The sequence below is a fragment of the Sminthopsis crassicaudata genome, chromosome 2 (genome assembly GCF_048593235.1).
Source record: "Sminthopsis crassicaudata isolate SCR6 chromosome 2, ASM4859323v1, whole genome shotgun sequence".
Classification (NCBI taxonomy): Eukaryota; Metazoa; Chordata; class Mammalia; order Dasyuromorphia; family Dasyuridae; genus Sminthopsis; species Sminthopsis crassicaudata.
Window position 1 is genome coordinate 509644960 of NC_133618.1, and position 27937 is coordinate 509672896.

General features: G+C 37.5%; 1 protein-coding gene across 6 annotated transcripts in view; it reads left to right on the plus strand.

Annotated features, from left to right (window-relative positions):
* Window positions 1–27662, plus strand: part of NACC2 (NACC family member 2) — a 159303-nt gene extending 131641 nt beyond the window's left edge. For all 6 annotated transcript variants that reach the window (XM_074294113.1, XM_074294112.1, XM_074294108.1 and 3 more), the window contains 4 exons: window positions 13151–13315; window positions 16637–16742; window positions 17847–17944; window positions 20009–27662. In XM_074294113.1, the coding sequence (XP_074150214.1) occupies window positions 13151–13315; window positions 16637–16742; window positions 17847–17944; window positions 20009–20508 (869 nt within the window). In that variant the 3' untranslated portion in view covers window positions 20509–27662. The remainder of the gene's footprint in view (window positions 1–13150; window positions 13316–16636; window positions 16743–17846; window positions 17945–20008) is intronic.
* The last annotated feature ends 275 nt before the right edge of the window (window positions 27663–27937 follow it).

The following is a 27937-nucleotide window of genomic DNA, read 5'->3' on the forward strand; positions in this document are numbered from 1 at the left end:
AGCTAGGTGTATGGTTGTCCTGGACTCTGCTGCTAAAAGTCTGTATTAGATGAGTTTATAGAATACATTTTCTTAGTTCCCCTATTCCCAGCTTCTTTTGATTAGTGATTCCTAAGGTTTTTTTTTTTCCCTCAACAACCCATTTATACTAGTTGGAAGAATCATTTGCCTCAGGTCATAGAACTGTCAGAACCAGGAGGTACATATGCAGGTCTTACCAAACAAATCCTTCTCAGCTTTGTCCTATGAAATACTGGATCCCACAGTCTAATTGAGATAAGATTCACAAAATCCTTAGAGGGGTTAAAAATCTAAACTGTGTAGTAATGCAATCAAAATTCATTGAAGAGGTAGAGCACAAAATGGAAAGACTTCATGGAGGTTGGGGGTAAATTGATCTGGGTCCTTACAGATGAGTGGAACTTGGATAGGAACAAAAGAAGAATGTCTACTTAAATACTAGTTAAAGTACAATATAAACAAAGGCTTCTGATTAAGAAGAATATATATATGCAAAACAAAGAGGTGGGTAGGAGGTTGGGAGTGCAAACAATATTGGTTGAGTACTTGGACCAAACAGTTGAATATCAGTCTTAAGGAGTGATAAACTCCAACCCTGTACTAGGGGACACCTGGAAGATCTTGATTGATATAGGTTTTAGGGTGTGGCTGTTCATTCCATGATGTTGTGTTTTTTTTTTTTTTTTTTTTTGCTTTGCTTGAAGTTAGGTGTTGGCCAGTGGGTATCATTAAATTTCTTCCCAGTGCATTTGCTTTGTCTTTGTCAGGAATGATTTTTTGCTGATTAAATATTATTTAGCCACTAACTCCTTCCATACTGGAGGAGAAAGACTACTGCTTTCCCATTAATATAGTGTTGAGTTTATTTCCCCTGCTCTGAAGTGTACTTTTCTCTCCTCCTTTTCAAAAATCTTTTACTGTGAATCTTCCTTTACTAACCTAAAATTAACCAGTTTTATCCCCAAACTTTGGATTTTTATTCTTGTTCAATCCAACATGTAATTGTATATTTTGGATCCTATTCTCTACAGATCTATTCTGTTTAGCAAACATTTATTGAGCATCCCATGCATACAAAGATGATAAGGCATAAGTCCTTCCTCTTGGAGCTTACTGTTTCATAGGGAAGATAAAACACATTATGCAAATAAATATAATCCTAAATATAGCAAGTGTAAAAAAAGTGTCACAAAAGGCTTCATGTGGTCTGAAAATTTTGTTTGCTTTAGTCTTATATTTCTAGCTTGAATCTTAGTAATTTTCTTGTCTTGTCCTTCTCTAGTCTATCCATCACATAGCTGCTATAAGAAACTTCTTAAGGCATGTCTTACCTTCATTGGATCTCAATTGTGTCTATAGGTTGAAATGGAAACTCCTAAACCTGGCATTTAAGACCTTTCATGATTTGTTTCCTGAAGAACTTTTCTTTCTTTCAGAGTCTTCCTCATGAATGCTATGCCCCAAGGAAATAGAACTGCTCATCAAAAATGGAATACCTAGGTGGTGCAGAGGATAAAGTGCTGGGCCTAGAGTCAGGAAGAGCTGAGTTCAAATGTTGCCTCAGACACATATAGCTGTGTGACCTGGTTATGTCACTTCAGCCTGTTTTTCTCAATTTCCCCATCTATAAAATTTTCTAGAGAAGGAAATGGCAAGTAAAGGAAGTAGCTTTGCCAAGAAAACCTCAAATGGAGTCATATCTCCATTGACCTATCTCACCTCAGCAATTCAACTTTTATGAAGCTTCCTGTCCTCCAGTTTGTTAGTTCTTTTCCCTCTTCAGTTATCTGTGAAGGATATTTGTGTTGTACCTGACCCAGTAGCGTATAAGATTCTTAAGGACAGGCGATGTTATCTAAGTCTTTGTATTGTTCAGTGCTTTACAGAGTTTTTTGCACATTTAAAAAAAAAATTGGATTTGAGATCTCATTGTGGACTTGTGACCTCTAGTGTGGAAACTCATATATATTTAAACCAATTTAGACTAATACTTACTTTGCAACTTGGAGTGTGTGAGACTCAACTATATACTTGGCACACAGCAAACACTTAATAAATGGTTTTCTCCCCCATCCCCACCCCCAATGCAATTGGAGTTAAGTGACTTGCCCAGGGTCACACAGGTAGGAAGTGTTAAGTGTCCGAAGTCAGATTTGAACTCGGGTCCTCCTGCCTTAAGGGCTGGTGCTCTATCCACTGGGTCATTGGGCTGAGCATATAAAATGATTTTAATAAATTCTAATTGATTGAATTTTCCCATACTTTGTAAGTGAGTAGCTTATATGGACAAAATTAGTGACTTTGTAAGTTTCTTGTGCTGTAGCAGGAAGGGCTTCCTATTTAGGGAGGGAATACTTGCTCTCAATGACAGCCATGCTTATTTTCCACTTTCTGGCTTTTTCTCTATGTCTATTCTTCTGTTCCCTCCCTTGTCACCCAGCTGTCATTGCTGCTTTGTCCTTAACTCTTGAGCCTCTGTATACTATTCCCAAGTGTTTGCCTTAGTAGACAAGAAAGATGGACTTTGAGAAGTCATCACAGGTGAGTGAGTTTTATTGAAAAAATACAAGATCAGCAGAAACAATGAAGGTTTCTCTAACCCTCAAGACATGTAGTCTACTTTATCCTTTGTCCTTTCTTTTAAAAAGAAAGAATATAGGGGGCTGCCAGTGGATAGAGCACCAGCCCTGAAGTCAGGAGGACCTGAGTTCAAATGTGGCCTCAGGCACTTAACACTTTCTAGCTGTGTGATCCCCTTTCATCTCTTCCCCCCCCCAAAAAAAAATTAGAAGAAGAATATATATGTTCTAGGCAGGAGGACTTGAAGGACATGAATGAAAGACGAATTCCCAAGTAGTTCCTTCTCACTTTCTATTACCAGTTCTAATCCAGCCAGATAATGATATATGTTTTGGAAAATTGCCCCAAAAGTGAAACAATTCTAAAATAGCATCAAGATGCTATCTGTATACGCCACGATTGCATCCATGTATTGGAATTTATATGGGGTGACTCCGGAACATGAGCACCCATCTCCATGCATTAAACAGAGGATTGTTAAACAAAAGGTTTGTTTCTTTAAACAAATTACTCAGGGCTACCTTTTTTTTTTCCTGTCAAGACCACCCTCTGCAGTGCGACAATAGCTTAACTTCTAGTTGTCCCTCCTCAGGGTCTGTATGTTTGCAAGCTTTTTATTGAATTTCCACAATATACTTTTGTCCCATTTGTGATCTGTGATGATCTAGTGAGGAGACAGTTGCTCCATGAACTTTAGAGATTTCTTACTTTTTGGTCATTGACACCATTAAGTTTCACAACAGGTGCTTTTCTCTCTCTCTAAGAAGTACTCTTTTAAGGATGATACTAAAAAATAGCTTGCATATCTATAGTCTTTTTAGGTTTTCATTTTCTTATTATTTTTTGGTTTTGTTTTGTTCATTGCACAATATCACAATTTGATGATCTCAACATTAAGCAAGTTTCCCCCACCCCCTACCCTTTATATATAAAGAAAAACAACTCTGACAAATACACCTCATAAAATGACCATATCTGACCATAATGCAACAATCTGCCCACTCTGTCTCTACTCTGATGTGAGATTAGAATATTTTATTATTTCTTCCCTGGAACCTTCATTAGTTTTCATTTCACTCAGTTATTTTTTCTGTTGATAGGCACCCACTTTGTTTCTAGTTCTTTACTATCACAAAATAGTCTGCATGAACTCTTTTGGTGTATATTAAACTTTTATTTCTTACTTTGTTTTCCTTGTGTTGTATATTCCATGGCATATTGGATCAAACAATAACAATTTGGTGATTTTTTTGCAGAATTCCAAATTGATATCCAGAGTGGTTGTATCAAATTTACCTATTCACAGCAGCTTTCCTCCAACACTGACTAGTCCCATTTAATTGGATATCTTTTAAACATCCTCCAATTTTAATTAATATTTCTCTTACTCAATAACAACTTCTTATGCTGGTTTATAGTTTAAGTACTTCTTTTAAACTGTTTCCTATCTTTTGACTGCTTCTGTATAGTGCTGCAGTTTTAAAATGCCTATTCTTTTATATAATATAATATTGAGTATTAGTGTAGGTCAGGGATTCTTAACCTTTTTGCTAAGCCTTTGGGTATAATCTGATGAAGTCTATGACCGTCTTCATGGATTTTTAATTGAAATGAACAAAATACATAGAACACATAGGAAACCAATTATTGGTACAAGTTTATATATATATATATATATATATATTTTTTTTTTTTAAAGGTCTTGTCCCCAGATTAAAAACTCTTGCTCTAGGTCATCTCTACCTTTCCTTCCTGTTCTAATTCTAAATAGTGCTTTGGGTCCATGACGGTTTCAAACTCATGCTAAACTACTGCCAAGAAGAGAGAAGAGATTATTTGTGTCTTGGGATGCCCTGAATTATCTTCATCAAGTAAAGGAAAAGGAGGTATCCCTTATTTGAGAGTTTGTGTTTTTTTTCTAGGGAAATATTTCCTTGTAGCAGTTATAATATGTCACATGTATGTACATATTTAGAAAGACCTGGCGATGTATAGCCACACCTTGCATCATTGGTAAATGGTACAGGGGATGTGCACAAATTTTTAATCTCTGCTTGGTGGACTTGATTTGTAAATTGGCAAGTTGATAATGGGGGGAGGGGAAGAAAAGAAACTAAGGATAGCCACCAGGACCATGAAACTGGGAGGAAATCTCTTGTCCCATCTTCTCTCTCCATACCCCCCCCTCCCCTCTCTCTTTCTCCCTTGTCTTTCCAATTTTCCTCCTAGCTAGGCAAAGAAACAGCTTTTGGTGTATATATGGTATTATCTTTAACAAGTTATATCACAGAGGTGACTTTGGATTCTTGGAGTCTCTACCTATGGAACAACAGTTCTGACAGGTCTTATCTATCTGGAAAGACTTTAAAGTACAGATTTTGCAATAGACTGCATTTATTTAAGAGGTAACCACCATTGCGTTGGTTGTGATGTGAGGAATTTTTGGTTGTAGCAGTCTTTTAAGTCCACTTACAGACAATTTGTGATCCTCAATTGCTCGAAGGGAATACCTTTTCTAAGTGTCATGTATCATATATGTGGGTTCAGCTTATTGGTTAGTTTTTTAAAAGCGTGTTATGGGACTTAATAGGATTCAGATGTTCTGAAAAGATGGTATTCTACCACCTATAAACTGGTCAGTGTTGAAATTTGTATTTCAGTGTACATCTTACAATCTCCTTAAACTGTCATAAACATTTTTCTCTTCTTTTGCCTTGGCTCTCTGCACCTCTTGTATCTTCAAATAACTTTTAATATGATGAGTTATACTGTGTGTGTGTGTGTGTGTGTACACACGCTACATATATGTATATATAATGTATATGTATGTGTTTGTACATACACACACAAACAAACAAGTATAATGGGATGTTTACCTCCATTAGAAAATTTCAACATGTAGTTTTAAATGGAGTATAGCTTACAAAAGGAATTAGAAATAAGTGAAGTCATTGAAGGATCATGTTGGAAAATGGTTTAGAACAAAATCTTGAGATGGGCAGCACCTATTTTTAGGTTTGGTTTGAAGATGAACCAATAAAGGAGAAGGAGGAAGAGTTCTAGAAATTAGAGCAGACCAAAGATAAGAAAAGCATAGTTAGAACTTCCAGAAAGGAAGGAATGATCTTAGAACAAATAAATACAAAAGAAAGAGAATTGGTGAAAAGGGAATTGAGATCCCTGGGGGGCATTTGGGGGAAGGAAGGAAGGAAGGGAGAAGTGTATCCTGAATTCCTCAGTTGCTAATATTCCTATCACTTCACAACCCCAGCTTTGTGTTTACTTGTAGATGTATATGTTGTTTCTCCCTCAATCAAAGTAAGCTTCTTGAGGGCAAGTGCATTTGCATTTTTGTGTTTTTCTTTCTAGTACATGGTGCAATTTGGTTTTAAAAATTGATTGTTGAAAAGGAAAAAGGCAGTAATTGAGGGCAGGAAAAAAAGTGTGGAAAAGAGGGAAGTAGAGTCAAGGAACTCACATTTGACAAGCTTAGGGTAAGTTACCTAAAAGATAGCTTCAGGATTGAAAGAAATGAAGATGAAAATCACTGAAGAACAACCATTATGCCTGAGGCAGTCTCATCCTTGCTGTTAGTGGAGCTGAGCAGATAATGTTGAACAAGTTCAACATAACCAGAATGTTGGTGGGGCTTTGTTTTTTTTTTTTTTTGTTTTTTTTTTTGTTTTGTTTTGTTTTTGTTTGTTTGTTTGTTTGTTTTTTTCTTTTTTGGGGGGGGGCACTAAAAGGGAAGTCCTGAGTTCAATTCCAGCCTTAAGACACTTAACCATGTGATCCTGGGAATTCACTTAATCACTCAAAAACAAAAAATCCTATTATACAGCTAGTTCACCAGCAGTGAAATGATAGGATTCCTTCTGATCCTACATGAGTTGGATTTGAACTTTGGGATTTTTTGCTCAGAATTAATCCTTAGAATTTGCTTCAGATATAGATGATGTTCTGAAATTTGGCAGGGTCCCAGAAGCATTTGTTCGGATACATTTTTGATCAGAGGAATCTTCTCTCAGTTTGACCCCCAACTCCCAAATCATTTGAATTTTTCCTTACTCACATAAACATGATCACCCACAACAGTTGCCTAGGAATAGGAATATTCAAAAAGTTGGGTACTTTGAACCTATTTTTGTTTCTGAAGCCAGGGAAGAGAGGAAAGAAGAAGGAAGAAGGGAAAGGGGAAAGAAAAGAAATATGGAGCACCTTTCCAGAAGAGCTACAACTCAATTTTAAAGTATTTTTAGCCACAGGGCTGTATCCAGCACATGCTAAAAGCAGAAATAGAATGTAAATTTTTTTTTGTTGTTGTTTCTCTTCTGTTTCTGACAGTCTCTAGTTTTGCTATAAAAAATAGAAAAAAAAGAAAAAAATCAGGGTATTGGATGGGGGGGGGGGAAGAGAAGCATTCAGGAAGCAAACAACTTGGGCTGTTTAAAAAATCACTCCAATGTACATCATTGTAAATTGGGAATTATTTCTGTTGGTGAAAATTCTTTATGTAAATGTCACTGCATATCAGCATTACAAAGTACTTCTCGTTTGCATATATAATCATGTCATGCTGTACAGGGGGAGCAAAAGGGGGGGGAGGGGTAATTATGTTTTAAAATACCATCTTGATTGTTTTTCTCATTCTCTATGCTTGCCCGGTAACTCTAAGGTTTTAAAGATTGTGTCTCTCTTCTTTTTCAATTGCTAGTTGGTCCCTATCCCTTTGAGTAGACACAATTAATAAATGCCACTGAAATCTGGAAATGTCCCAATTGGGTCTCTTCTGTTTGAATGGGTGTGATCAAAAGCAGGTGTTTGTTTCTTGAACATAAATGTGAATAAGAGTTTTCGAAGGTATATTCCAGAAGCCTAGACTCAAAATGGTCACTTAGCTAGCTAGTTAGCTTAACAGGTAGGAGCATAGATTGCTCCTTTATGTTAATAATCATATCTTTAGTTTAGGAATATATTTCATAAAAGACTTTGTTTGGATATTTACAAATAAAACTTATTGTTGCTTTTAAATGGCAAAGAGAATCCAAAACAGAGGTACACTAATAATGAACAGAAAGGTTTTGGTCTTGTGACATCTAAGGCAACAAGCATTTATTAAGCACTTACTGTGTGCCAGATACAAAGTGAGAAGCTACACAGAAAGAAAAAAGCAGCCCCTGTCTTCATAAAGGACATTATAATTATTTTGGGGGGGGGGGATGGAAGGAGAGACAATTATTCTTCATCTCATACTGGGCTATGAAATGGGAGAATTAATAGAGTGATGCCCTCATGAAAGATTCACCAAAAACACTGACTTTTCTGACATTCAGGAAATCTGCTGTCTGGGCTAAGGATAGGCCATTGTTCTGCACTCTAGTTTATGCAAGAGAGACTAAGAACAAGGACACAGGATTTACTTCCTAAAGAGCTTCCTGTATAGACCTTCAGAGCTGTATAATTTAAGCAGATATTTATTATACTTTCTGCGTGAAAGCCTCTGTGCTGGACACTAGAACCACATCATTAACAATTTGGAATCTATTTTTCTATACCTTAACCTTCTTCAAGGCATGTCTTGAATTGAAACTCAAATTAAAGGCTAATTGATGTCCTGGAATTTCTGTTTAATTCAACACACATGTATTAAAGCATTGTGTTAGGTGGGGCAGTTAAAAAAAATAATCCTAATTACATTCAGCAGACAAATATGCACATGTGCATGTGAGTGTGTGTGAATCTTAGTGGGGGGGGCAAGCTAGCAGTGTGATAAAGGAAAAGAACAATAAAGAAACAGTAGATATAGGGGCTGACCTATATGATTGTGGAAAAGTAATGAGGACTGGCATGTCCAGAACAGTTAGTAATCTGGTTTTTCCTGTAACATAGAATTTATACCAAGGAGAAATGTGAAATGAGGTAGGGGAAAAAAAAAAAAGATAAGCCAGACTGAAGGGTCTTAAATGTGTCATGCTTATGAATTTATATTTACAAATATGAAGTCCATGAAAGTTTTGATGAAATGATCCAGTCAAAATTATTTCTATTTTATATAATTTAATATTTAATAATAACCTATTTTCAAAATATATGTAAAGGTCATTTTCAACATTTACTGTGTTCCAAATTTTTCTCCTTTCCTTTTCCTTTCCCTCTCCCCATGACAGCAAGTAATTCAATATATGTTAAATATGTGCAGTCTTCTATATGTATTTCCACACTTTTCATGCTGCACAAGAAAAATCAGATCAGAAGGGGAAAAAAGAGAAAGAAAACAAAAAGCAAGCAAACAACCACAAAAAAGGGAAATACTATATTGTGATCCATATTCACTCCTCATAGTCCTCTTTTGGGATGCAGATGGCTCTCTCCATCACAAGTCTATTGGAATTGACCTGAATCACCTCATTTATCAGGATTGATCATCACATAATTTTGTTGTTGCTGTGTACAATGATCTCTTGGTTCTGCTCATTTCACTTAGCATCAGTTCATGTAAGTCTCTCCAGACTTTTCTGAATCCTGCTGATCGTTTCTTATAGAACAACAGTATTCCATTACATTCATACACCATAACTTATTCAGCCATTCTTCAGCTGATGGGCATCTACTCAGTTTCCAGTTTCCTGTCACTACAAAAAGGGTTGCTACAAACATTTTTGCACATGTGGGTCCTTTTTCCTTTTGTATGATTTCTTTGGGATATAAGCCCAGAAGAGACACTGCTGGATCAAAGAATTTTATAGCCCTTTGGGCATAGTTCCAAATTGCTCTCCAGAATGGATGGATCAGTTCACAATTTATTAGTCAGACCTATTTCTTAAGAAGATTTTGGTAGCTATCTGAACAGTAATCCAGAGAAATGGAGAACTAGAGGCAAGGAGATCATTAGGAGGAGGCTCTTAGTATTCTTTTAGTGACAATTCTGTTAAGAGTCTTAGAAGGCTCAAGGGGCAAGGTGTTCTGTTTCCTTAACCATGCAAACTCTGGAAGTGGTGAGAACAAGTTCTCTGCCAGAAGCAATGCGTTTTTTTTCTGCTTGCTCTTAGTGGTTTGATTTGTATATAACCAGAGGAAGTTTGGATTCCATACTAAAGCAGAAAATGATATTAACAATATTATTGTTATAAAATAACAATATTTATTAACAATAGTATTTTTTATATTTGTTGTTTAGTCTTTACAGTTTTGCTTGACTTTTCATAACTGCAATCACATTTGGGGTTTCCTTGTCAAAGATCCCAGAATTGGTTGGTATTTCCATCTGAGGAAACTGAGGCACATAGGGTTAAATAACTTGCTCAGAGTCAACTCGATAAGTTTCTGAGGCCAGCTTTTTTTTTTTTTTTTTTTTTTTTTTTTACCCACTGACTACCCACATTTTTATTTTTCTAGGTCTACCATTATCCACTGCTGCTAATTGTTTTTCTTACCCTTTCTTTTATGAAGTTTAATCCTGATCTCTACTTCTGTCTCCCATCCCCAGTTGCTGATATTGTCCTCTTTTTTCTCTGCACTCTTCCAATATATGGAAACATTTCAATTCCTCATCACTATCAGCAGCCCAGTAAAATCAAAGCTTCAAAAGGGCAGGATCTATTTTCCATTTTATTTATACAAATCAGCTCTTCACAAAGATAAGGTCTTGGAAGAGCCTTTCTTGGTTTAGTGCCTTGTTATTCTGATTTTCTGATGTAAAACAGGTGGTGTTTATAAGGAGCCACTAAAGTATATGTACATAAGAATCTTGCAGGCAATATATTGACTTAGAAAACTATATATTAACACTACAAATGTTTTGTTTTATTTTGTTAAATATTTCCCAATTACATTTGAATCTGATTCATGTCTTGGGAATGTTACAGGCCTTATATATCAAAACAATTCACATGTGATATGCAATATTCCATAGCCACAATCCCCTGCTTCTGAACAGGGAAGTGCCTTCTCTTATCACTTCTTTGAGCTCTAATTTAGTCACCAAAATACATTCATTTCAGTTTTTATTTTTTCCCTCTCAATGCATGATTACTTTAAAATGAATTGTTTTTCTTTTGTTTTCCTAATGACCTGTACTTCTCACAATATATCCTTTTTCCCTTCCATTTTATGTACATGCCATTGTTACTACTCCTTCCAAAGAATCATTACTTATTACTTAAGAATTAAGAATGATAGAGCTGCAAAATGAATGGACATATCTAAAAGCCTGACATTATAAAAAAAGAAAGGCACTGACATTTTCCTATCCCTCAGATAGGCTCAGAATTGTCTGTTAGGATTTTGCAGGTTCTCATCTCATGCTTTCTCTCCTCCCACCCACCTCTCAATTTGATTAGTCTTTGGGCATATTGTTTTTTTTAGATCGACTTGCTTCACTTTATTGGTTAATCTTAAAAGTGTTTTTTGTATATAATAGGTACTTTATAAATGTTTATTGGATTGTATTGGAAAGGTATTGAATGTTAGTCCTGTGTTACAATTCTCAAAACAGAAATTTGAATTTTGGTCTTTCTACTTCAGTTTCTTATAAGTAAAAAACACTTAATGAACGCTTATTGGATTTGATTGGTGACAAATTTATGAATTTGGACTTTAGGGATTACCGGATTAATGATCACTCCTTCCTCCAGACTTCTTGGACTTGTAGAATCACTGAATTCATGAATCTTTAAATTGTAAGGGAATCCAGTCTATGTGATTCCTGATTCATACCCTTTCTAGGATATGAGTTATGATCAGCTAGCCTTTGCTTGAAGACTTTAGTGAAGGACAACCTAGTGGTTGTGGTCATCAGCAACTTTTCACTAACATCTCTCATCTTCCTGGTTTTTTGCCTGTGAAAGTGGCAACTTGATACACTACCTTGAATTGAGAATGAACTAAACCCAATAGACATTCTCATCCTTGATCTCCTCATGACCCAATGGCAGAACTTAACAAGAAGTTTGCCACCATTAAAGCTTAGTCTTTCCTGGGGACTGAAGCATCTGGTGGTGAAATCTATTGTGTGAGCTGAGGTTAAGCTATTTGTTATTCTATACTTTTTTATATACAAAAAAAGATGAATGTCCATCCTAGAATAAATTCAGCCAGTGCCAGAGTTGAAAAACAATAATAAAAAAATAAGGCAGACACAGTTAAGCAAATGGTTGTTAGTGTCCATCCTTTTGCTTGATTATGGGGGAGGCATTGAGAGAGAGGGGGAAGGTTGGTGGCCAAGTGGACCTGGAGTCAGGAAGACTCAATCTCTCGAAGTCAAACCCAGATTCACAGACTTTACTTATTCATTGTATGATCCCCGGCAAGTCATTTAGCCCTGTTTTCCTCAGTTTCTTCGCCTATGAAATGAGCTGGAGAAGGAAATGTCTTTGCCCAGGAAATCCCCAAAGGAGACATAAAAGAGTCAAACACTCAGGCAGGGGGAAGAGTGGTAGCCCAGGATGACATTGTCAGAAGCAGGAAGAGTGGTCTTGGCATTGAGGCCAGCTGTCTGCTGCACCACACTCCCTGCTTCCCACCTCTGCCCTATCGACAACATTCCAGAGGCAATTAAAAACTGGAGCGGTGTCTGCAGGCTGGGAAATGTTCAGGGAACCTTCAGGGAAGGATTTTTTGGTTATGTTTTTGGAGATTGAGGAGGCTTCCCTGGCCCTAGAGAGAGAGGCAGTGATAGGTATTGTCATTCGGGTCTTCTCATAATACAGATGAGGAAACTGAGGACAAGATTTCTTGATCCAGGGCCATATGTACTAAGTCGTAGAATAGGTTTGGACCTGGATTTTCTGACTCGATCCCACAACTTTTGTTTCAGATAAGGCTATTACCCTTCTAGGAAGGATTTTCTGTATTGTTTGTCATAATTTCTTAACTCTTTTTTTCCTTTTAGCAGTTTTTTTTTTTTAACATGTAATTTATATTTTCAAAACCAACAATTTTTAAGTATATAGAAAAGATATCAATCAAGAACAGTGGAGAAAGGAATTACTGCTGTTATTCTTCCTTTTCAAAAAATGTGTGAAAATGTTATGTTTTTATTGGCGTGATAGTTGTCTTTCATGTTGGAATAAGAGCAAAATGCCATCAACATGATAGAACTTAAAAAAAAAAAATGAAAAACTCCTTTTGTAAGCTAGAATTCCAGTGTCCCTCATTTAAGCCACTGCCTGAAGATTAACAGCATTAAGGTCTACTTGGACCTTTTTTTACTTAGTAACACTTTGTTCATTTGTGACTGCACTCTTTGTGGGTGGACTAGCGTTTCAGACCCCTAGAGTGGTTCCTAAATGTAAAGGTCTCTCAGTTTGGTTCTAGGTCTAGCGTTGACATCAGTTCAAAATATCACCTTATGGGAGAGGTCTCTGTATCAGAGTCACAATCTTTAGGAAAAAATAAGTGGGATAAGGTAAATCCTCATTTTGCCTCCTGTAGCATAATAGAGATGACCATAAGGAAGATAATCTCTGGATGGTTTTCTTAGGGATATATTAGGTTCTGAAAGCAAACCAAGCTAACCTAAGAAAACTTTATAATTTCTTTTCATCCCTAGTGCAAGAGAAACCAGAGCAGATTCCTCTGGAGAGCCGCTCTTGTGTCCTGATCCGAAGAGACCTGGTAGCCCTTCCTGCAAGCCTCATTAGCCAAATCGGTTATCGCTGCCACCCTAAGCTCTATTCAGAGGGTGACCCTGGTGAGAAACTGGAGCTTGTTGCAGGTAATGCCACAGCAGGTTTCTGTCTTTCCCACCCATCCATGCTGTCCATAGATCCTCCTTCTTCATGCACACACCCACCCCCAATTCAACCTCTCATACCCTCAAAATGCTAAGCAGAGGAGGAAAACTGAATCCTCCCTGTAATTTTAGATTGCAAGCAAATGTCCTTTCTTTTATTTTCTTTTCTCTTTAGAGCAGTGAACAATGTACTCATCACCAATCAGTCAAAAAAAAATAAAAAAGAAAGGATAGAACATCTTAAATTTCCCTTAATTTCCTTTTAGAAGAATGTGTCATTAAGAGAAGTTATTCAATTGAATTAATTTAGCATTTTAATTGAATTCCCCCGGCTTGTATTCTTCCTGATTGGTACGGGCTGCATCACAATTGTATTTTAATTTAGGTTGCAGACAAAAACATGTTGTGTATTTTTATGATTCTTTTCCCCCTACTCCCCACCCCAACTTCTAAGTGTCAAATTACTGCATTCTCAGGGTAATGGTTTTAGGTTTTGTAATAGCAAAGGCAGATTGAGAAATTTGATTTCTTTTAAGGAAGCCAGCAATAATTTGATCTAGATGTATATTAGCACTTTGCCCATGATGGTCATGTGTTCTATTTTCAACATGTTTTCTCTTAAGTTTTGATGGGGTTGGATTATTTTTAAGACCTTTTAATAAATAGATTATCCATCTAAACTATTCACATTTGAAATTTGTGTTAAGTCCATTTTTACACGAACTTTTCCATGTATTTTGTCAAATGTGTCAAACAATAATGATCCTTTTCCCTTGCTTCCCAAATTACTTCAAAAAATCCTTTCTCAAAGTGGTGGAGGAAGGCTTATCATTTTATCTGGTTTGGAAATAATCCTCTTGATTGTTGCCCAGAGGTTAAAGGCATTGGTTTCCCTGTTGCAGTATTCAATCTGGACCAATTTACAATTTATATAGTTTCTTTTCCTATAAATAGAAGATATGGAATAAGTGATTTTTTTTTTTCCCCACAGCAAGAGCCTTTAATTGGCCAGCACTATTTTGTGTCATGTTTTGTTTTTTAAACTTCTCATCATGTTTTGAGGTGATTAATATCTATTCAATTAATAATTGTGTTTTTGTTTTTTTGTTTTTTGTTTTTTTTTACTTGTTGGAGTGTTACTTTGTGTATTATAATTGTGTGTTTAAGCAAAAATTACTTCATGCTATACCTGATTAATTCAACTGGTATGAGCTGGTGGGAAGATCTTGGTTACTAAAGAAACGATAGCAAAGCTAATTACTTTTAAATTTGAAGAAAGTGACAAGTATATCTGCCTGTTTAGGGTGGAAAAGAGAGGGAGTGAAATGCACATACTGAGTAAGTGGGTTTGGGTTTTTGTTTTTCTTTTCTTTTTTTGTTGATGTTCTTGTAGCAGCATTTTCTGAGATGGGCATACCAATAGGATATCAGGTGCTTATGTTCCACAGGGTTTACCCTCTATTTTTGAGGACATAATCTATTATGATTCAAGAGATGATCAGATTATTTGAGTGAAATTTAAAGATAGATCGAAGGAGTTTCTTTTGAATTACATATTGTTAAATACTTGGCAAATGGAATGTTTAGGCTGATGAGTCTCCCATTAGTGGTTTTAAAGCTAACATCTTTGAAGTAGGAATGTCCTTTTGTAATTTATCTAATAATTACATGTCTCTTTAAGGCATGATGATTCTCCTAACTTTTAAAGGGAGTATATGAAAAGAAGCTTATTATAGCCTTTACTTACTATAGCCTTTATTAGCACTAGCTTTAGAAAGCAGAGAATAAAAGAAAGTGCAATTTATTTTTTTCTTGATCATGTTGCTATATTGATATATTCACTGAATTTATAGTGCCTGGGTAGATTTCTTCATTGATGTTAAGATGGAACATCTCAGAAATGAGATTCAGGAAAAGATCAAAGGTGGATATTTCACGTTGAGCATGTGCAAAAAAAAATGCAAACATGGGAATGGTTGCTCTTTAGGAAAGACAATATAAAAAGAGAGGAACAGACCCACATATATAGGCTTTGGTAGGAATGTGGAAATGGCCATCTGCATCATGTGGGAGAGGGAATTAAAGCTGTCAAAGAGACCAAGAAATGATGAACAATATACAATCATAGATGCGAGTTTTCAGAAAAAGGAAGATTGGCTTGTGGTTAGATAGTGGCAGAGTACTGAGTAGATCTGTAGAACTTATTTGCCCCAGCAGTTGATATATCATCAATGGGCTGAAGGTGGGTTTATTATAGATTCCTGAATGACAAAGCCCTAAGAGTGAGAGGAGCTGAGAAGTTGGGTTGTTATCGGGGAAGATGATCATTGTTGCCATCCTCATGTGAACTAGTGCCAGAGGAACCATGTAATTTCAGTTATCCCGACCAGACACACCTGATGAGTTGTTCTATTGTTTTCATCCATGTTCACCCACCATCCATGCTTTGATGCTGAAGATCCACATGATGAATTCTAGATTTTCTTTTCCTTGCCTCAAGTTGATATAATCTCATCTTTATAAGAATAAAGGAGGGAGTATCCTCTTTTGTATCACCACCAGTTTGCATTATTTAATGGGGAAATTTAAGAATTAAAGGAACATCAAATAGGTGTTACTTAAAAAGATAAACCTTTTTTAAAAAAATCTTTTTTTATTTTATTTATTTAAATTTACTTTTTCTTCTATACCTCTTTTACATTTGTAATAAATCTGAGTTGTAGCAAAACACATTTCCATGTTGTCTATGGCCAAGATTTGTCTCAATCTTAACTCAGTCCCTATTAGTTCTCCTATCAGGAATGTGGGTGGATAATGTATTTCATTATTAATTCTGGAGTGACAATTAGTGATTCTTTTGATCAGAGTTCCTAATGCTTTAAAAAAAATTTTTTTTTCCTATTAATGTACATCTTTTTCTTCTGCTATTATATGAGTTCATAAAATTCTTTGTTTCTTTGAAATATCTTTTCTTCCTTCCTCCTTTCCTGCTTTCCTCTCCTATTCTATTCTTCCCTTCCTTTCTCCCACAATTGTCTCCTGGTCATTCTCATAGCACAGTTTGTAGTCATTCACTATTTGATAGACACTCCCAGTTCTTTCCCATCAAAAATACAATACACTTTATGTAGGGGAGGAGAAAAAGAGAGAGATCTTCATGCTACATTTCATTCCAAAAAAAAATCTTTATTTCAATTGACTGTTGTCTGGATTATAGTGTTGTTTCATTGGTTGGCAATCTGGACGACCTGACTTTGAAGAACTAATTCTGAGGGCTTTTCTTTATGTTCTAATTGGCTGCAGGCTCTGGAGTCTACATTACACGAGGTCAGTTGATGAACTGTCACCTCTGTGCTGGTGTGAAACACAAAGTTTTACTGAGAAGACTTCTTGCTACTTTCTTTGATCGGTATGTCTTTGAGAATATGGATAAGGTCCAGGTTGGACCTTTTAAAATTTTATTTTTTCTCCACTTATTTTCTGTAACATTTTAAAGTATTTTGGAACAATTCCTTCCTTCCATAGGTCTGTCTTAGTGTAGTTAGGTGTGTGGTTTTTTGTTTTGTTTTTTGTTGTTTTGGCTTATATATACACATACATACATACATACATACATACATACATACATACATACACACATATGTCAGCTATTGCTTTCTAAAAGTTTATCATCTCAAAATGTTGGAGCTCACCATTAGGCATTTTTGTAGGTAAGGATAATGATATCCATGGAGAAAGAATGATTTCCCTTATAGCAATGGTATGAACCTCAAATAGAATTCAATCCCTACTGGAGACATTAACTTAAAAATCATAAATTAATGTTTTAGTTTAAAGTTTTATTTTGTTAAACATTTTCCAAGTAGGTTTTAATCTGGTTATAAATGGCCAAATATTACCCTTGCCCAAAAGCAGGACTTCTTAAACTTTTTACACATGTTACCCATTTTCTTATGAGACCCCGATTATTTAGGTGTATAAAATAGGTATACAAATTGAACATTTGTTGATAAGAAATCGTAATATGGGAACACCCACATTCAGTTACATGACCCCATATGGGATCATTATCCACAGTTTAAGGAACTTTGCTCTAAAACAGAGATCAGTGAGTAGCAAAACTGGGACTGGAATCCAGGTGTCTTTATTCCCTCTCCAAGATTATATATGACCAATGGCTAATCCCAGGCCAGCCTCTTCTCTTAGTGACTGAGCTGTATCCATCTTGCCAGCATTATTCATGTTTAACCTCAAGAAATGCCAACTAACTTTCATGTTAGCCAAAGTAGGTTCTGATTAAGAAGTTAAATCTGCAAAGACATAATCCCTGTAGGAAGCATTCCAGCAGTAAATATTTGCTTGACTTTCTTCCACCTTTCTGTGTACTCTCCTTTATGTTATTGAGGATAACAAATAATGAGTTGATTATAACACACTTAGTTGACTTGGATTTTTAACAGTCTTAAAAGTATTTGCTACCTTCATCTTTTCTTTTTCCTTTTTTCTCCGTCAGGAATACCCTAGCCAACAGTTGTGGGACTGGAATCCGCTCTTCCACTAGTGATCCTAGCCGGAAACCTTTGGACAGCAGGGTCCTTAATGCCGTGAAATGTAAGGTCCAAAACTCATAGGAGGAAAAGGGAATGAAACCAAAGTGATATCTTACACCTCTAAGTTTTCAATTGTGCTGTCAATGCATAATTTCTGTTTGATCTAGTTTCTGAAGACTCCTTCCACTCTGAACTTCCACAAGAAGCTCCCTCTTAGCCCTCTTGTAACAACAACTTTTAGAATCCTTTTCTAAAATCTGCTTTCACTTGTGATAAGGAGATAGTATTTTTTTTGCCAATGTAGCTGGTTATAGTGATTTTGGGGCTCTTATGCCCAAAGTAGTGATACATGCATTCCTCAGCCTGGCCTCCTAGTGACTGATAATTGGAGCTGCTGATCCACTTCCCTGGAATGAGGCTTTTCCGGGGAATGTGTGAAGTGGGTGGAACAGGATAAAGGAGCAGTCTCCAGAATGAGGTCTCAAGGTGTTAACTTTTTTGGTGGGTTTCCAAGCTTGATGATTTCAGCTGCAAAACTATTTTAATATGTGAAATAGATTTAATTTCCTTTTTGAACAAAACCTCCTATTTACATTTTGTGGTTATTTTAAGTCCTTGCCATCTGCTCGGCCATCTTCTCTCTCATTCCTGGACTGGGATAATCTAAAGGCAGTGAGCGCGGCCTTGCGGGGTGGTAGACTGCCTTCTTCTCTGCCCACCCTTCTCCCCTGCCTATTTGAAGATGAGAAGGCGTTTGGATTAACCATTCCTTTCTCTCCCCCCACTCCCCACCCCTTTATTCTACATTCCAATTTCTCAGTCAGAATAGCGAATATACACTTTTTAATCTTTAAAATTTTTTTGATGGATACCTGATAGTAATTAATCTAAAACTGATGTCACTCAAAAAAATTTGGAGAGTAAATAAATTATGGTACAGAGAATGGATCTTAAGAGATTTATATTAGGCTAAGAATGATTTTAGTTACTTTCTGCCAGATGATTAACTTGTTATGGGTAAGGACAGAATGCTTCCTCTTTGTAGCTTATTTTTCAGGCATAGGAAAATCTTATTTTCAATCTAGTCTAATTCATATTATATTTCCATATATTAATAAACATTTTGTAATCTTTAAATCATTTTTGTATTTCTTTTCTCTTTTGGTCCTCCTAAGTAACCTATGAAAGATAGCCAGTTGATATTTTTCCCCTTCAGATAGATAAAGATAGGAGACCCAAAGACTTCAAGCTAATGCTTTTACACCTAGGGATAAAAACTGTCCTCTGCCCTCAAGGGATTAGCAATGATTTTTACTCAAGGTTACAGTAAGGCTGTGGTCAGATTTAAAAATCTTGATTAGAATTCCATCGGCCTTTTCTCATTGAGACCACATGTTGGTGTCCAAACAAAATTTCAGAGAACTTTTCTCTTTTGTTTTCCTTTTCTGCCCTTGTTTTGACCACCTCCTTCCTTTGTCAATTAGTTATAGCCAGAAAATTCTCCCTAAAAAGTAAATCATATATTTTCCAGTAAAGGGAAATTTTCACCTGTGGAGGCATTCAGTGTGGATCAGGAATGCAATTTGTAGAATTGGTGTGATTCTATACGATGTTTTGTCTAACCTAATCATTTCACCTTGTTTACCTCAGTTTCCTCACCTGCAAAATGAGCAAAATGAGGAATTTTAGCATCTTTGCCTAGAAAAGGGAGAGACACAACTTAAAGGACTGAATGGCAATTTTATAAATGGAGTTTCCTTAAAGAGATTATCATGCCTTTCTGAAACAATGAGTTTCTAACCTCCTTAAGAGCTGAGAGGAGTGAGATGACCCATAATAATGTTGAAATGAATTTCACATATGTAGTATACTTGTGAAAGGGGTTGATTTAACTCTACTTGGGAGGTAAATTGTGCTTTCCTTGGCATCCTTTCTATATATCCCCATTTATAAGTAAGAATAGAATGGATTTTGCCATGGGGATGATGGAACTTTTTGTTGCCCTGAAGCACATATGCCTTGTGAAGGTATATGAAGGGGCTGAGTATCTTTGGCTTCCTTCTCTTAAGTCTTCACCTAGCCCTATTGACCTCTGCTGGCTATCTTTTCTTTCCTGTCTTTGCAGTATATTGTCAGAATTTTGCCCCAAGCTTTAAGGAGAGTGAAATGAATGTTATAGCTGCAGACATGTGCACCAATGCTCGTCGAGTTCGCAAACGCTGGCTACCCAAGATCAAGTCCATGCTGCCGGAGGGGATGGAGATGTACCGAACCGTCATGGGCTCCACTACTGCCAGTGTGCCCCTTGAGCCTGAATTCCAGACCACGACAGCCCAAGTATTTGAGCAAAGAATCTACACAGAGCGGAGGAATGATGCTGCCACCATTGTGGCTCTGAGAACTAACACAGTCAACGTAGACCTGAGCAGTGCTTCCAACCCACCATTCGAGCCAAGCGAAGAGGCAGATGGTGCTGGCTCGGTCATCCAGGAGGTGGCTGGGCCAGAGCCCCTGCCCTCGGATAGCCAAAGCACTCCCCAATCTTTCGAACAAGGGCCTGCCAGCACCAGCAGGCCGGAGACACCAGTGAGAAGACAAGATGGTACTTATGGAGGGACTTTGTAAAGATACCTAAAGAAAAGGAAAAAAAAAATCTGTGACTTATAAGGGATCTAAATACTAAAGCTGCTTGCATGCATACTAATACGAAAAAAAAATGTGATCAAGCCACTTACCTACTGAACTGCTACTGTTGCCTGAAAAAAATGTGATTTTTATTCTGCTTGTATTTAAAATTTATGAAGGAAATAATCGCATTCGTTATACTGTAAATGATTAGGCCAGTGATGGCCTATTTAAAAGAGAGTTCCTGGGCTCTATTTTTTTTTTTTTTTTTTTTTTTTTTTGATACTCCTGAGGTTAGACTCTAAACTTGTAGCTTTTCTCCCCCCTTCCTTACAAGGGGATGGGGTGAAGGAGGACTGAGACATCCCCTCCCATGGTTCTTGCACCCAGGTCCTTTCCATCCCTTTCTTCCCAGCATAGAACTAAAGCCATTGTTAATTCCTCCTTGCTCTATAGAAGGTTGTGACACAACTAAGAGGCGAACGTTTTGGATGGTCAGAGAATGTCTGGCAGTTCAAGGACCCACAGGACTTGGCAGGTGGTTGACTGGAGGCGCTTCATTTAACACTCCATTCCTAACTTGTAATGGCCTTCATCTTGAGGGTCTTTGAGTGCTTCAGCTGGGGGTGGATGTTGGTGTTGGGAAGTTTGGGGGGGAGGCAGAGAACTTTCTCCAGGAAGCCCCCCTCTCCCCCTCCCCCAATGGAGACTCTCCTTCAGTATCAGCATTAGCCATGGTTCCATATTTATGTTTCTCATGCATGTGCTTTAGGGGGTCACAACAGCAGGGTATGGGGGTGGGTATTATTGGTATTTGCTTATTTGGACATGTTGGTTGGCACTGATTGGTGTATGTGAATATGTGGAGACTTCGCATTGTTCTTACTGGTCCCCTCCTATTGGATCCCTATTTCTCTTCCTACTGAATAAGGTACCACTCAATAGAGCCGTCTATAAGTTAGTCTTCTGAGTTGGTTCTTATAACTCCTTCTTCCCCTTCTCTCCCCCTCACCTCCTCCCCTTCCCTGAAACCAAAAAACAAAACAAAAAACTTGTGCATTTTCTCTTCTCATCCCTCAACATGAAACCCCATTTTCATGAATCTGAGGGACCATTTGATTGGTGGTGGTCACCCCAGAGGAGTTGGGGGGGGCATGATGAGTATAGGAGCTAGCTGAGTGGTAGAAATGGTCAGTGGCGTGGCCCTTCTTACAATCCACTTTGAGCTCCCATGATCTCTTTCAGTAAGAGTGAGTTTAATTTGAAGAGATGGACTCCAGAGAATCTCCTTCCTCCAGTAGGCGGAAGTAGGAAAGAGCAGGCATCAAAAGGAATAGTCCCTCTCTTACTTTTCTTTTTCATGTGGAATTGCTTTGTGACTGTCCTGGAAGTGTTTGAATTCTGTAGGAACTCATGCTCTGTGATTAAAAAGGAAAACTTCACTTCCCAATTTCTTTGTCTTCCGTACTCCCACCATTAAATAGACCAAATTTTTGGGAATGAAGCATAGCCTTGTTTGTTGTCTGCTCTTTTTTGGTGAATGTGACCATTGACCCTTTTAGGAGAAGTAACAACTTAGCTTTGAGAGGCAGAGAGCTTTTTCCAGTGTTTCAGTTGTTGCTGATAGCCAGACCACATGGCTTGCTATGACCTCTGCTGCAGGAGGAATTGGGTTGGGAAAATCAGGGAAAGAGCCAGAATTAGGGAGAGGAAAAACATGTCTGACATTTTTCTTATCCAATGGTGAATCCTTGTCTCCCATTACTTTTTAAAGAGGGCTTCCATTGCTAGTACTCCCACTAGAGGGCAGTTGGCTTGCCCTCTACTGGGATTGTTTGGCCAGGAAACAAGATAATCCTTTGCCTGTGTAGATCCCCCCAGCTCAGGGGATCTGGAATGTGTGTAGGTGCTTGTGGAAGTAGTGACAGTGAGATAGAACTGGTGCTCTGTGGAGAGATCCATGAGTCCTCTTGGAACATAGTCCCCCATTCTCTTCCTTCCCCCCTCCCCGCCACCCATCACTTCTTGGTGTGCTCCTTTTCTCTCTCCTCCCTCCCCCTCTTTTTTTTTTTCCTCCCTTACCCCCTCTCCCACCACTACTATGGATCCTAAAGAACAGCATGGTTTTGACTGATGCTCAATATGTGCCAATATTTTCTCTCCATAATTACTGCCTTGAGGTTACATGGCTGGTTAGGTGTAAGTGTATCTCCAATTGTGTGGGATTCAGAAATGGGGATAGGAATATAAGCAGAAACTGTGGATTGGTGAATGATCACACTGTGTTACCTGTGTTGTAGTCAATGGGGATGCTATACTGTTTGTAAAGAAGAAATATCAGACCGTTTCACTGGTATGAAAGTGGTGCTTAATACTGTAGCGTTGTTGATGCTTTTAAGATGAAGGTGGTGATGGGCAGAATGTTGTGAAAAGTCAATGCAAGAGACTGTTTTAATTTTCTGAGATTGAAATATGCTCTCTTGGCAATTAAGTTTTTAGCAAGGGAAAAATAAACAACTAGTGCAAAATCCACACAAATAGTCACTGGTCTGTGACTTCCTTTGTGTTTATGGTTCACAGCACTTCGCTTTTTCTTTTCTTTGGAGGGTGCAGAGTATTCATTCCCCTCCTCCTTGTTCCAATGAAAAAGGGGGTCCAGGGTGCAGCTTTCCCATCTTGGGTCATTGTTTTATTTATTTAGCCAGATAGTTGACACTTCATCTGTGATAGAAATGCTCGCTTGCTTTCTTCCTACCTGCCCCCAAATTTCATATCCCTTCATATTTAATTAAAAACAACCCACATAGGTTTTTACTTTTATCTCCCAACCTGGACAGTTATGCATTTCCAGAGTCTTTCCAGTCGATTCTGACACCTTGGCCAACATAGGGCTTTGTTTAATACCACACACTCCTCTCTTTCCCTCCTCCCATTCCACCTACCCCTCCCTCCAGTCTGGGCAGGTGTCAACTTTTCTGATATTCCCAAGTCTTTTTTTGCAGATTCCACCACCCCTCTAAAAATGAACCAAGCTTAGAAGAAGAGAGTCCCTTTTCAGCTCAAGGTGTCACTTTATCTTATTTATTAACATATGATGGCTTTTAAGCAGGATTCACATCATCCTTTGATTTCTTGAACATTATTTCCCCTCCCTTCTTGTGCGTCTCAGATCATAAAAACAGTTTAAATCAGTCTCAACAAAGCTGGCATCCTTGCTTTGCCCCTACCCTCTGTATGAAGTCTCTTATGCCTTGCCTTCCCATGAATGCTCAGAAAGTCTGAACCTTTATTCTTTTCTATCATCAGTGGAGCTATGTGGGATAGGAAATCGTGTGGGGTACTATATAAGACGTTGCCAGTCAGTGCGGTGAGTACATGCAGGCTTCTGAGCTTTTCAGCTCTTTGGTTACTCATGGGTAACTTTATGCTCTATGCTCATCCTCTTCTCATCATTAGCCCCTCCCACCCTTTTAGGAGCTCAGGCTATCAATTTCCTTTCAGGGCCCCAGGCATTAGGAATAGGAATCTAGAAGACTCTCCCAGGTATGGGAAAAATTGTGACTTATCTAAGGTTAAGTCTTGAATAGGTTGGGAAATCAAAATCTTTTACATGTGTAGGGAACACATGGGTTATTTTTGCCAAATACTTTTGAGGCTATTGGAAGAGATATGAGACTTGGGTGGGAGACTTAGGTGATGTGAAGTGTGTAATGTTGGATGCATGTCTCTCATGCTTAGAGATGGGAGTCCTTTCCTTCTGGGTTGGACCAGCATGTATTTTAAGAACAGAGGAAGTGGGTTACTATATTTTTCTTTTCTGCCTCTAGGGTGAGAGTCTAAGGATAATCTCTAGTCTACAATGTCCTAAAACTACCCTGTGTTCTTTTCATTTTTTTAAGTAAGTTAAAGCTTTTCCACTTCATTCCTGCCACAATGGCACTTTTAATTTTGAGTTTTGCTTGAGAAACATTCAGAACTGAGAGATGTGATATTTAGGTGAATGAAAAGAATTTTTATCCATCAAGAAACCATCATAAGAAAAATCTAAGATGGTGGTCATACCTGAGAGACCCAAGAATGGATAAAGCTGTGGAGTTATAAATAGTGGCTGATTTGAGCAGAATAGGTGAAATATTAGTGGTTATATCAGAGAAGATTGTAGGTTGCACAGATAAAATTTATCTATTTTTTTATACCTAGCACAACTTCCTAGTTTTTCTTTTTTCATTTTTCTTTTTCTTTGTGTGTGTGGGTTTTTTTTTTTTGGGGGGGGTGGTTCTGGGTTAAGAAGACAGAAAATTTGTTACAACTTTTAAAATGTGAATGGGTTTTGAGCTCTCCCTTTTTCTCTGGGTCAGGGTGAGTGTTTTGCACTAATGTTTCCTGTGTGTAGAGGATTAATGATATGTTTGAAAATGTATATGGGATGATGATTGTATCCTTTGAGGAAAACCAATCCCTGAAGATACTGAATGTAAAGTGAAACCGAAGCAGTCCTTGGCTTTCATGGGGCTTTCCAGAGTGCCTTAGAATTTTTTGGATCATTTTTTTCCCAAGGAAAACATTTTCAAAATCAGACCATGTTTCCCTCTCCTTTGTTTACAACACTATCAATTCCAGAATCGGGGGCTGCTTTGTCATGTGAATATGAAACTGCATTTATTTAGATCTGCTAGAACAAAAGAGGAAAAAAACCCTCAGTATTTATGATATGTCTGCACCTTTATTCTTACATTTGACTATTAGCAATATGCATATAATATATCTATATTCTATTATATACCTAAATTATATCAAGCACCTTTTTGAGGAATAAGATTTTTAAAAAGGTAGACTGAACAGAGTTTGAGCTAAAGTTACGTGCAGTTGCCACAATAGGCCAGACATCTGCTCCTGTCCTAATTGATGTAATCAAGGACTCAAAAGTCAGTCCCAAAATCACTAGGGCATTGATATCAGGACATTGCTCACTTAGGCCCACCATGTGCTGGACCCCTGTGCAATTCTTGGTTGAACACAAAGTTGTAAAAGGGCACAGAGGGAACAGCTGGACCAGTGGTGAGCAAACACTAAATCACAATTGTCCATTAAAGATAGCAGATACTGCTGGCTTTGTATTGAGGTTCTCTCGGAACTTGAATTCTCTCTATTGTTTTCTGCCCTGTCTCTGGTCTTGCCTGAGAGGTCTGTTTGTGTTTGTTCTTAGGTTGTTTTTTTTTTTTTTTTTTTTTTTTTTTTTTTGTGTGTGTGTGTGTGTGTGTGTGTGTGGTTTGTTTTTGGTTTTTTTTTTTTTGGGGGGGGTGTTTTCTCCCTCTTAACTTTGGTGTAGGATCTGTGAAAAAAAAAAGGGGGGTGGAGGGCAAATGGGAGTGGAAATTCTAATCTTTGGAGCCCTATTTAATTGTATGTAAGATTTTGTGTGTTTGTATATATGTATGTGTGGGTGCATGTGTGTACTTCTGTGCCTCTGTGATAATAGAGGCAGAATAGTGTTCTGGACCTCCCCTTTCTGTTCTCTTTAATTGCATATTATGAAAATATTTCCCATCTACCCAATCCCTTCCCTTTTTTTGTGATTTCCCATGTTATAGTGTCAAAGGCTTGGATTGGGATTCTCCCCATCCCCACCTCCCTAAAATATTAATAATCTGGGTTTTGGGGTCATAACTTATTGAGTATGTGTTTATTTTTCTTTCCTAGATTCTTTTTCAGTATTCATATTTAGTGCTGTGATGAAGGTGCTGGATAAAAATTCTGAGATCGAGGAGGGTGGAGAAAGGTTAGACAATAGACATTTCTTTCCTCATCCCTTTAAAAAGGGTTTAGAGAACCTTATCTGGGTAGCCTTAATAATTGATTCCATTGACCCATTGAGACCAAGTATTTCTAATCCTTTGGGTTGCTTAAGGAAGGCTCCTAGTCCTGGACGTGTCAGTCCATCCAGGGGAGTGATAAAGGTGAAGTGTGATGGGGCTCAGGCTTTTTGACAGTCCATTATATTTGGAATTGCTTCCCTATTTAACCCATGTTTAAAGGACCATAGCTTTCTAGATAGGTTACTCTGTGAGGCCCTGCTGCCTCTCCCCAGTCATTTTATCGTTCGGGTTCTGTTCAGATGGATTATTTTTATGGAAATCACTTGCTGCAAGTGGGGAAGGGCCTATGGCCCATTAACCAACTGAAAACGCAGAGACAACCTCTGTTTGCTTCCACTGGCAGTAAATCGTAAACACAGAATTGAGAGTTCATAGCTGTCTTGGGCTTTAACTACTGTTTCAAAATGTCCCTGCTGTATAAATTTGTCATTATGTCAGTGAGCAAGCCCCAAATGTGTGTATTACCATACCAGAGATATTCAGGGCTGGGTACAAGATGTTTCTAAAATTGAAAAGGTTTTTTTCCCTTTTTTTAATAAAAAAGGAAAAAAATATTATGCAGAAATCTAAAGCACTCAAATTGGAAAACCTTCTCATGTTCTGATCAGTTGCTTCCATTGTCAGCATTTTGCACATGATTGTGATTTTTATGTCAAAAAAGGCCAAAACTTGCAATACTATTTTTAGCAGACAAAAAAAACCCTAAAGTATAAATGTATAAATATTTTTGACTTGAAGATTTGGATGGCACTTGACTCAAATAGAACATTAATCCTTTGGACAGAATGTTTGGGAAAAAGAGACTTTAAAAAGTAGGTGGTTGTTTTTAAAATTTAAAAAAAAATGGAGTCTGTTTAGGGTAGTAAAGTAGTACTGTAATTCATGACTGTTAAAAAAATTGAAATAATAAATTGTTCCTACTCTGGATGGGCAATTTCACAATGCCACAGAGTCACATTTCAGCCACAAAAAATGCTAGTTTTTTGTTTTTGTTTTTAAGAACAGAAAAAAAAAAAGTTTTGTTGTTTCTTCACAGGTATTTATGTGTTGTTACTCTGTATAGTTAAGACTGTTACTTTTTAGCCATGGCTGACATATTATATTGGTAACTAAAATGACATTGAACAGCCGACCAAGGAAACCCCGAGAGTTTGAAGTGTGCTCATAGCTGTCTCCATCAGATACAAAATCCATGAAGGAGGATATGATCATTAATTGTAAAACGCTTTGTAAAATTCACATTTACAAAATAATAAAGTCGATTCCAATTCAAACTTCCTTCTGGGGCTGCTGGCCCCTGTGCTGGTTTTTATTTGGTTCATGGGGGACTGGTGGAGAGAAATTGGGAGCCTTGAAGATATCCATTGTTGGAGAATTGGCTTTCAGTCCCTAAAACTTCATCTCTTAAGTCTGTTATTGGGCTTTTGCAAGAATTGGGCAGAGTGGGTGGAGTGTTAACATGGAGTAAAGAAAAAAGGAAAAAAGTGGGAAATGTTGCTTCTTGAATATTATCACAAGTTCAGGTTCAGGACAGGAAGGATGCTGCTGCTAGC